We start from the raw sequence: 12,099 nt of genomic DNA, 5'->3' as shown, positions 1-12,099 counted from the left end.
AAATCTAACATGACGGTATAAAAAAAACATCAGCCTGATGTGATGCTAACTAAAGTCTATGTATCAAGCTAGTTCCTGTTATTTTCTTTACAGCAGCAATAAACACACATTCTCTAACAAGCCTCTTTGGTAAAGTTAATAAAACAGACAAAAACAAAACAAACAGCTTGACACCTTCCTGTGAGAAGTGGTAGCTTAGTGGTTAAGGTGTTGGACAAAGGTTGTGAGTTTAAATCCCAGATCCACCAATCCACCACTGCTGGGCCCTTGAGTAAGGCCTTTAATCTTTAGTTGCACAGTTGTATTAATGAGATAAATGTACAGTGCTCTGGATAAGAGTATCTGCCAAATGTTATAAATGTAAATAAAAAAGTGCTCCACTGTTCCTGTATCTTCTCTGAAACCGGAGACTCCTTCCAAAAATCCTAAACAAACATATACGAGATTAAATTTATACCCTTTTTTTTAGGTCATGTGGGGCATTCTCTGTACATTCTCTGTACATTCTCTGTACATTCTCTGTACATTCTCTGTACATTCTCCGTACATTCCCTTGAATGAGCTGTTACTATGTTGATATCATTCCCTCTGCGAGCAAAAAGACCTTTTAAAGAACGTGAATGTGATGCTGTTGCTAATATTCATGGAATGTCCAGATTTCATTCAAAGGTTTATTTATATAGATATCTTTACTAAAAGACGGATGAGTGGATAACATTTTATCATACGTAAGACTTAAAGAAAAAGGCCAAATGAGGCATTACTAACCAAAAATATGTCCATTTGTTGTTTCTTGCTAATGAATTTCAGTCACGTGCTTGATATTTTATTCATTTTATTTCATTGTAGTTTTCATAGAAACTGGAAAGTGTAGAAACGTGAGTCTCAGTTTATAAAAAAAAAAGCTCCCCTAAAAATCTGAACACGATCGAGAAGGAAACTTAAACGAACCGTAATGCACGAGCGTTTAAAAAGTGTTCGTCATTTGAGTAGCTCGCTGCAGTGCTTTAATTAAAACGAATCTACACGTGATGTACGTCTGGAGACGTGTGAGGGACGCCGAGTTTTTTTTTCACGTTCACCAAAATATTTACAGGGAGTTTTACATGCTTTTTCCATGCTCACTACTGGCGCGCTGGAGCCTCGATGATGCTTCTGAGATTGTCCCTGAAGCAGAGAGTCTTCCATTGTGCTGATGCTAACAGGAGTGCGTCATATCACTGTGACAGGAGCTGGAGCTGGAGCTGGAGCTGGAGCTGGAGCAGCGCGACTCGTGTGGCTGAGTGCTGGTGCGTGGGTGACGACGGGGAACTCATATGCATTTCAAAAGCAAGCCACTCCAGAGGGACTGAAGAGCACAGAGCAGGATAATATAATAAGCCTGAACTCATGGCAGAAAGAGAGCCACTGATCATCATAAACATCGTTAGGCTGATTCTCGGTTGTTAAGTCTGACGGTGCTGTGCATAAAACTAAAAAATAGACTCCCTCTCTGTGAGCTCAGGGGAGGAATATAAAGAGCCTCTTTAATTCTATTCACTGACGCAAGCTCACAACTTCTCATTCCTTAGTTTTTCTCTTCTTACTCAGCTGAAAAAGAATAATAATTATATTAACTCACTTATATTAAGTGAAAAAAGACATGTGTCAAAGGGGGGCACGGTGGCTTAGTGGTTAGCACGTTCGCCTCACACCTCCAGGGTTGGGGGTTCGATTCCCGCCTCCACCTTGTGTGTGTGGAGTTTGCATGTTCTCCCCGTGCCTCGGGGGTTTCCTCCGGGTACTCCGGTTTCCTCCCCCGGTGCAAAGACATGCATGGTAGGTTGATTGGCATCTCTGGAAAAATTGTCCGTAGTGTGTGATTGCGTGAGTGAATGAGAGTGTGTGTGCCCTGCGATGGGTTGGCACTCCGTCCAGGGTGTATCCTGCCTTGATGCCCAATGATGCCTGAGATAGGCACAGGCTCCCCGTGACCCGAGGTAGTTCGGATAAGCGGTAGAAAATGAATGAAACAATAAACTGGAAATTTCCTCGATTTCTCATTTTCTGTTTTATTTCATGGCCAGGAGTCTCCTCAGAGACACATAAAGCAGCCCTCTACCTTCAGGACTGCAGCTCCTCTGCATCACAAAACACAACAACACGCTACAAAAAACTAAACTCACAGACACCCGTGATTGGTGTCGCTGTGACTGACAGGTGAGAGAGTGTAACCTCATCCCTCATGTAACCACAGCCAAACTCCCACTTTGAACCCACAACCTCTTGTTTTCGAAGAAGACTTTCCTGAAAGCCCCAAAAGAAGTTAACATTTATTTCCCTTGCACAGTTTCTCTCCTAAAGGAAAACATTTATTCTGTAATATTTATATAGAGTGTAAGAAGGTGAAATGAGGTTTTAATAGGAGGATTGGGGTTGTAGCCCCAGCGCTGCCACGTTTGGGCCCTTGAGCAAGGCCCTTATAACCCCTATCATAGCTGACTCTAATCTCTGACTCGAGCCTCCAAATGTGGGATATGTCAAGGAAAGCATTTTTAGAAGCAGTGGTGGCTCAAGAAGTTAAGGCTCTGGGTTGTCGATCAGGGTTCAAACCCAAGCACTGCTAAGCTGCTACTGTTGGGCCCTTGAGCATGGCCCTTAACCATCACTGCTCCAGGGGTGCTGTATCATGGCTGACACTGTGCTCTGACCGTTTAGGATATGTGAAGAAAGTATTTCACTGTGACAAATTAAAGGCTTCTATACTCAACTCTCCAGTCGTTTGTGTGTGTGTGTTGTTCACACTGACACGTTTGCTGCAGAGGGAACAGGAGAGTGATAGAGCGCATGTTTTACCTTGTAGGTCGGAGTCTGTGCAGGTCTTGGGGCTGTCAGCATCCTCCTGGCCGTCTGCGTTCTGCTGTGTGTGCTGCAAGCTGAGTTTGTGACACACCTCGAACGCCTGACCCACCGTCCGCACGATCCGCATGGCCTGGCTCTGTGACAGAGAACATGGCGAATCTCAGTCATTTTGGAAATGTACAACTATCGAGATGTTTAATGTTAGTGTTAAGGATGTGCAGACTGTGGGAGGTGAATGTGTGTGTGTGTGTGTGTGTGTGTGTGCTGGACAAACTGGCTGGCTCGCTAACAAGCCGAAAAGCATGAAAATGCTGATGCAATGCTGTCAAACCGAGAGATTAGTTTTAGATGGAAGGTAGTGTGAGGGAACACATTTTTTGGGCCTGTCTCTTTTACCCAAAATGATGTCAAGATCTATGTGCAGGGGCAGAGTTACGTGTGTCAGGGTGCTGAAACTTTTATTCACTTTGCTGCCGTTTCCTCACTCGTGCATTTACAGAAATCACTTACAGAAATCCAATACACTTAAAACAAATTCAAAGATGTAAACTCATTTTAAAATCTTATTGGTTACATACACAGTACATACAGTACCCAGTATGACAAGGTTTTTTTTTATTATTCTGGCTATATATTATAAACAAATAGAGTAGGGTCAAATAGCCAAAAAAATACAATAAAATAAAATAAAATAAAATGAAATAGAATAAGATAAACGAGATGAAATACAATACAATTAAATAAAATAGAATAAAAGAAAAAAAAAAGGTACAATGCAATTAGTTGTTGAAGTTAGAGTAATGGGAACGGAAATAAAGTGGACGTAGCAGTGAAAGATAAATAGACAAAATATAAAAATGATACAGACTGATGAAATACATGGATTTGATTTTATGGATATTTATTCAAATCAATATGCTCAATAAATCATTTACACAAAATGCAGATGTTTGTAGTACACGTCTGTGTGTGTATAGTAAACACATCTGTAAAATCTTTCAGTCCTTTCAGAAACGGTGCTACTTTTTTCAGACAGATGAAAGAGACCCAGGGGTCACGGTGGCTTAGTGGTTAGCACGTTTGCCTCACACCTCCAGGGTTGGGGGTTCGATTCCCGCCTCCTCCTTGTGTGTGTGGAGTTTGCATGTTCTCCCCGTGCCTCGGGGGTTTCCTCCGGGTACTCCGGGTTTCCTCCCCCGGTCCAAAGACATGCATGGTAGGTTGATTGGCATCTCTGGAAAATTGTCCGTAGTGTGTGATTGTGTGTGTGTGTGTGTGCCCTGCGATGGTTGGCACTCCGTCCAGGGTGTATCCTGCCTTGATGCCCGATGACGCCTGAGATAGGCACAGGCTCCCCGTGACCCGAGGTAGTTCGGATAAGCGGTAGAAGATGAATGAAGGAATGATTTAAACCTAATACTCACATGATCTTACAAACTCAGGGATTAAATCAGGAACCTTGTAGCTATGAAGCCAACGCACTCTCCCTATATATATAGTGCTATATATATTATTTTCTACTGTCACTACATGCTTTGCCTTTCTCTCGCTCCTATAACAGAGGCAGTACAAACACACTTAACGTTTAACATGAATCAAAAGCAATGGCTTGCCTCGATGAGAGCGGCAGTACGGCTGATGTTATCATGGCAGTATGGAGGCTTCTCCTCCTGAACAGCTTCAGGCAGCTTATTGCAGCGCAGGTACAGCTGGTGATGTACAATGACTTTGAACGTCACTGAAACTGTGATGAAGTGATGCTGGAGAAAGAAATGAACCAGCGAGCCAAGAGAATTAGGTTCTGCGGAGCCCGGCGTTATATAATGAGCCTGTTTTGAGCCGCTGTGTGCCAAAGTGGCCACATTTTCACCTCGACGACCCGGAGACGCTGCTGAAATCTCTCGTTTGGCCGAATGAACAGAACGAGCCGCATGCGTCAGGAAGCCGTAATGACTTCTCTGTCTTTTAAATTCATTGCTTTGTATTTAAAGGTGAGCCGATGCCAAGAGGGTGAGCTCGCTCTTTCTGAAAATTAGCAGCTAGGTAGAAAGTCGCTCTGTCAAAACCCAGAGGACTGAACTATTGTGCAGAGGAAAAAGAAAACCTAGAAAATGTTGGAGACCATTACAATACCCGGTGACATTTTTATCCGATTTGCCCTTCAGATATTTAGCATTAATCTAAACAAGCTTTCATTTCATGACATGATGTTTATTCAGGTCTCATCATATGCATATTTAAAGGTCTTAGTGTATCACTGCACACCTCCAGAAGGCACATCTAACCTTCAGATCATCTGAAAAAAACACTGCCACCATGCTCGCATAAAGTGCTTAATCCAGTCAGGTTTTTACTCTGAAACTGACGGTTAAGAATCCTAAGTGAAAGGGGGGCCATGTTTTAGATGCGTTCTTACTTAGTGAACTGAATATTCCTTCATTAATGCTGCGTTCGAGTTCCTCGGAAATCCGAATTACAATTTTTTTGCTTATTCGGTGTAAAAAACCAGTCAGAAAAACAAAAGGAAAACAAAACAAACAAACAAACAAACAAAAAAAGCTAGCTAGTCAGTTAATTATGGTCAGAAAAACAAAAGGAAAACAAAACAAACAAACAAACAAAAAAAGCTAGTTAGTCAGTTAATTATGGTCAGAAAAACAAAAGGAAAACAAAACAAACAAACAAACAAAAAAAGCTAGCCAGTCAGTTAATTATGGTCAGAAAAACAAAAGGAAAACAAAACAAACAAACAAACAAAAAAAGCTAGTTAGTCAGTTAATTATGGTCAGAAAAACAAAAGGAAAACAAAACAAACAAACAAACAAAAAAAGCTAGTTAGTCAGTTAATTATGGTCAGAAAAACAAAAGGAAAACAAAACAAACAAACAAACAAAAAAAGCTAGCTAGTCAGTTAATTATGGTCAGAAAAACAAAAGGAAAACAAAACAAACAAACAAACAAAAAAAGCTAGCTAGTCAGTTAATTATGGTCAGAAAAACAAAAGGAAAACAAAACAAACAAACAAACAAAAAAAGCTAGCTAGTCAGTTAATTATGGTCAGAAAAACAAAAGGAAAACAAAACAAACAAACAAACAAAAAAGCTAGCTAGTCAGTTAATTATGGTCAGAAAAACAAAAGGAAAACAAAACAAACAAACAAACAAAAAAAAATGCTAGCTAGTCAGTTAAGTATGGCGCAGTGGTGACTCAAGGTTTAAGGACTCCCTGGTAGAAGAGATTTTTTTATCTCAATGGGATTATTCCTGGTTAAATAAAGGATAAATAAAAGGATCTGGGTTGTTGATTGGAAGAAGCTCAGGGTTCAAGCCCCAGCTCTGCCAAGCTGTCACTGTTTGGCCCTCGAGCAAGGCCCTTAGCCTTCTCTGCTCCAGGGACGCTGTATCATTTCTGACTCTGTGCATTGACCCTAACCTTCAAAGTTCAGATATGTAAATAAAGAATTTCACTGTGCTGTAATGTCCATGTGGTGATGATAAAAGCTCCTTCTTCTGATTGCAGAAATTCACATACTGAATTGCGGATGTGTACAATTTGTCCACGGCTTCACTTTTATACAGGTGTGTGAACGTGTTTCGCACCGCATTCACTGCAGCAAATGTAGCAATAAGTGTGAGCGTGCGAGAAGCTTAGTTTGTGATTCACAGAACAGGATTTGTGTGTCGGCGGTAAAGAATTTAGGAAAGTGAACTTCTGCTTTTATGAGAAAAAAAAAAAGTTTGTAACTCCAGAAACATTTTTCCTCGGTGACTTAAATTTCCTATGGTTACAAACTTCATCGTCACAGACTCTCAGCTTGTTTCGCTCAAATAACACCTTGTGAATTTCAGTCTAATGGACTGTGGCTCTTTTGTGTATTTAAATATTTCATTATTAAATAGATTAAATATCCCTAGTACCACTTTCCGTGGTACAGTCTATTTGAACGTCAGCTGATCAGCCCGGTCCTCAGAAACAGCGCCTGAAGAATGATCCTCAGACTGATCCTCATCAGCTAGAACAGTGATGGGAAAAGCGATCGTTCAAGCAGTAATGCTGTGCAGTGTTTGATGTGAGCACCGTGTGCTGGTGCTAAGCGTTCTCATCCAGAGGAATCATCAGCTTTTCCTCCATGGCATTTTACACAGCCAATTAATAGCCAGATAAATGACTCCTGCGATAGTTGTATTTCTAGCTGCCAATTTGTGGCCATACTCAGATGTAGAGAATCCTTGATGGTGTCTGAACCATCAGGTAGAACACAATATCTACACTTTATAAAGAAAACCTAAATCTGACTGTAAGTAAACAAACAAATGTGTAGACAAAGCAAACGATTTCCCCATCACGTATTGTCTTTTAACAGACAGGAAACAACAAAACTCCCATAATTATTTGTGTGAAACTGAGATGAATTAGCACACCATCCATCCATCCATCCATCCATCTCCACTTCCTTTTAACTGTGAATGAGGTAGATGAGACACCAGTCCATTTACAGCACCTTACCGTAAATTTACAGAATTTGGCAGACGCCTTTATCCAGATCCATTTACATTTTATCTTATTTATACAACTGGGCCTTGCTCAGGGTCCCAGGTAGCTTGGTGGAACTGGGATTCAAACTCACAACCTTCCGGCAGGCAGAACAACAGATTAATCACTAAGCAACCACATCCCCATATACACACATTCACACACTATTTGACAACTACAGAAAATTTGGCATGGCCGGTCTACACCTGGCATGCTTTTAGGAGTTGGGCTGAAATCAGAGACCCAGAAGAAAGCCCCGGTTAACAACCCCAGTTAACAAGCATCATCCTGCATCCCACAAATACAAAATAGATGCTGAGGAAAAAATATTAAAAAAAAAGTCTTTGATTTTCCCTGCATCTGGTCAAACAGCATTTAAACAAGTTCTCAACTTTAAATCGAACTGGAAATCAAATTTTTAAGCAAGACGGGGATCTTAATCTACATCTAATTAACCCAGTTTTATCTCATTTCAAACACGATGAATGCCTGGTGACTGAGGCATGGATTTGAGCGACTGTTCGTGCTTTAATCAGTAAAAAAAATAAGCTGGCCAAGAACAGCAAAGAAGAGGCGCTCGTGTCCGGTGTAAGATCAGCTGGAAGCGTCTTCTCCTCCTCTCCCTTTCACAGACTATTAATGAGCAGGATGTCTGCTCTGTGCTTTCTGCTCTTTAATTGACCCCCCAGGGTGTCGCCTTCTTTAACAGCTCCTCATAACGACACGCCAATTAACGGTGGACCATAAAACAGAGTGTTCCTGGAGCTCAGCTCTCTGGGGTAGACAGGTGCAATAGTGCAATAGTTAGACACGTCCCTGTTCTATAAGGTTCTGCCTTAACCTGATTCATAACTTTGATTCATAAGGAAGTGAGTCGGTTCTGTTCGGTACAGCCTGGCTCATTTGTAACAGAACTAAAAATAAGCCTATTATGAGCTAGGGGTATTATTTTTATTATTTTATCTGTCGACATTCACACTTCAGAGAGATTTTCTACTGTAGATGAGAAGAAATACAAAAACGGTCTGATGTGAAGAAATCCGGGCGACTCGAACACTGCTCAGCATGCACAGTGTTCAAGATCTTTTTTTCTCCACTGCCTTCCTACTAGCTCTACATTTATTACTGAAGTAATAATGAGTTTCTCTCTGGATTTTCCTTTAGATAGACTGAAAAGTCAGCCGAGGTGTAAAAGTTAGAGCAATTATTCGTGAAGCATGAAATAATACGGTGTTTCTATTAAGTGCTTTTTCTTACTAAATGTTACGAGTTATACATTTTAGGATTAGGAGATTAGGACATCCTGTGATGCTTTATAATGTCTTCATGTAAATGTATCTACAGTATGTTGCACAGCTAACATCTGTAAAAGACTCCTCTGGTATTGTGTTTACATTTCAAATTAAAACTAAAAGTCAGTTTTAGATCGTTTCTTATTTGTAGTTAGATAGATAGATAGATAGATAGATAGATAGATAGATAGATAGATAGATAGATAGATAGACAGACAGACAGACAGACAGACAGACAGACAGACAGATAGATAGATAGATAGATACAGACAGACAGACAGACAGATAGATAGATAGATAGATAGACAGACAGACAGACAGAAGACAGACAGACAGATAGATAGATAGACAGACAGATAGATAAACAGACAGACAGACAGACAGACAGACAGACAGATAGATAGATAGATAGATAGATAGATAGATAGATAGATAGATAGATAGATAAACAGACAGACAGACAGACAGACAGATAGATAGATAGATAGATAGATAGATAGATAGATAGATAGATAGATAGATAGATAGATAAACAGACAGACAGATAGATAGATAGATAGATAGATAGATAGATAGATAGATAGATAGATAGATAGATAGATAGATAGATAGATAGACAGACAATCAGACAGACAATCAGACGGACAGACAGACAGACAGACAGACAGATAGATAGATAGATAGACAGACAGACAGACAATCAGACGGACAGACAGACAGACAGACAGACAGACAGATAGATAGATAGACAGACAGATAGATAGATAAACAGACAGACAATCAGACAGACAGACAGACAGACAGACAGATAGATAGATAGACAGACAGACAGACAGACAGATAAACAGACAGACAGACAGATAAACAGACAGACAGATAGATAGATAGATAGATTATTGATCCCGAAAAAAAGAATAGAGGCAATGACTCACCTTCTTCTTGGATTTGAAGACATTGCACCTGAACACGTTGCTCTGTCCATCTCTCGCTATATAACTGAAGATTTTCAGATCTTGTGAATCGTGTGACACGTAGAAGATCCTGTGAAAACAGGGCATTGGTTCAGAATGGGATAAGTGGTGCTAATGCTGTGAAGCCATAGGGATGTGTGCGGCCATCAAAAAATATATCGATAGTCTCCAAATTCAGGCAAATGTGTAAAATGTGAATTTTATTTGATGCAGAAAAGTTTTCCATTTGTCTGCCTTGCCTGCAATCTGGAATTATTGTGCATTCAATAAAGACAATTAAGTGCAGGATCTACACCTTGTACAATACAAGAAACCTGATAAAACGTCTCAAACATAAAAGTCAGCAGGACGAGTTCATTAAGCTGCACATAGCAGCCGCCAACAAACGCTGACCGTCTGACATAAAATGTCTCTAGACAATGCTAGAGGAGAGAAAATAACAGCTATCGCTCATTGACTGCAGGAGGCTTTAATGCTTCATGATCCAATGAAATCAAATCTGTACATTACTTCCTTTAATACAGAGACACCTTTGTGGAGTTAAAAACCTGCTCTTCTCCACTGTAGATCTAATCTGGTTAGCTAACGCACACCATTTTTAAAGCGACTAGCTAACCGTATAAAGAATAAGAACGCTATGAAACAGAGAAACAAACACAGATCATTGGAATGTTCGGTGATTGATTAAAACATTCAATTTACGCCGTTTGTCAGATGCTCTTATAAAGGACGACTTTAAAGTCTCTATGAATGAATACGTCCTGATTCTGGTTCGCTAGACTGGACTAAAAATACCGACTGACTAAATACTCAGTTGGGAGACAAACTAGCGAAAAAACTAGCCAGGTTTTTCATTTCAGGATCTGTTATGACAGAAAAAAACAGCCTATATATATATATATATATATATATATATATATATATATATATATATATATATATATATATATATTTATTTATTTATTAATGCGAAAACTGCAGATTTCTTCTCAAGCTGTGAATCACGAACCTATAAATGATCACGTTGTCTTTCAGATCTTTCAAAAAATAATAAATAAATACAAGAAGAAGAAGAAAGCGGTTTGCAGTGATTTTATCACTTGTTATTGTAGCTTGTGGTTGCAGTGTATTATTAAAAAAGAGTCATACAGAGGGTATGTGTGTGTGTGTGTGTGTGTGTGTGTGTGTGTGTGTGTGTGTGAGTGTGATAATGTTACTGTCTGGCACATCAATAGACCTATAAAGCTTCATCCATCACAATCACCCTGATGCACACGATCAGTCACATGCTTTATAATGCACTTTTTCAGACACAGCTGTTCTTTTCCTTCTACGTGTCGGTGGATTAAGTGACGATCGGTAAACGTGTGAAAGGGTTGAACTCTGGGTGAAAATTGTTATTCAGATCACATAACATCGGAGATGGGGGACTCGAGTCATATGACTTGACTCGAGTCAGACTGAAGTCGCAAATTTGAGACTTGCTTGACAGATATTAAAAAAAGACTCGACGTGACTTTGACTTGACATTCATGACTTGAGACTTGACTCGGACTTGAGTTAAATGACTCAGAGATGGGAAACTCGACTTGACTCGAATCAGACTTAAGTCGCAAAATTGAGACTTACTTGACAAATATTAACAAAAGGCTTAACTTGACTTTGACTTGACATTCATGACTTGAGACTTGACTCGGACTTGAGTTAAATGACTCAGACATGGGGGACTCGACTTGACTCGAGTCAGACTTAAGTCGCAAAATTGAGACTTGAGACTTGCTTGACAAATATTAACAAAAGGCTTAACTTGACTTTGACTTGACATTCATGACTTGAGACTTGACTCGGACTTGAGTTAAATGACTCAGAGATGGGAAACTCGACTTGACTCGAGTCTTGACTCGATCTGAATATAAACCAGAAGTGGATGTGGCCTAAAGTGGAAGGTCCTGGTCTGACAGGTCAACTTCTTGTCGGGTTTCAGTCCTAATGCAGACTTCTTGTCGAAACCAGACGGATCTGGCAAATTGGCTTTAAAAACACACACAGGCAAAAAACAAAAAACATCAGCGCTACTCTCACTTTCCACTGTCCACTGCTACGAGGACAAACGGACATCTCGAATGAATATCGCACGGTAAATGTAAAAAGTGCAGCGAGTTTTGCAGAGGAGTTTAAAAAGCCGGATGGCTGAAAGGTGCTGGATGGTGTGCGGTTTTGTATTTCACTGAAGCCTGGAGAAATAGTTTAACAGCTCTGGGTCATAGAATGTGGAATGAAAGAGGGGCGTGTGGAGGAGGAAAGAGAGTCTTGTTTAAGACTTGGTATTTATATAACCTCTGATTTCCAGCGGGTTTACATTCATGAATGGATTCGCTGTTCAAGAAAATCACTTCTTACTTTCTTTATCGTCACCGGCTTCTGTTTTGTAAAGAAGAAAACAAGACACGGTGTGCAGATAT

General features: G+C 40.1%; 1 protein-coding gene across 1 annotated transcript in view; it reads right to left on the bottom strand.

Annotated features, from left to right (window-relative positions):
• Nucleotides 1-12,099, bottom strand: part of nos1apa (nitric oxide synthase 1 (neuronal) adaptor protein a) — a 144,406-nt gene that overhangs the window by 31,769 nt on the left and 100,538 nt on the right. The window contains exons 5-6 of the mRNA XM_060867501.1: nucleotides 9,599-9,707; nucleotides 2,836-2,977 (exon numbers count right to left, since the gene is read on the bottom strand). Coding sequence (XP_060723484.1) covers nucleotides 2,836-2,977; nucleotides 9,599-9,707 — 251 coding nt within the window. The remainder of the gene's footprint in view (nucleotides 1-2,835; nucleotides 2,978-9,598; nucleotides 9,708-12,099) is intronic.

This window comes from Tachysurus vachellii, chromosome 4 (genome assembly GCF_030014155.1).
Source record: "Tachysurus vachellii isolate PV-2020 chromosome 4, HZAU_Pvac_v1, whole genome shotgun sequence".
Lineage (NCBI taxonomy): Eukaryota > Metazoa > Chordata > Actinopteri > Siluriformes > Bagridae > Tachysurus > Tachysurus vachellii.
Note: the sequence above shows the minus strand (reverse complement) of the source record. Positions and strands in the feature narration are given on the sequence as shown.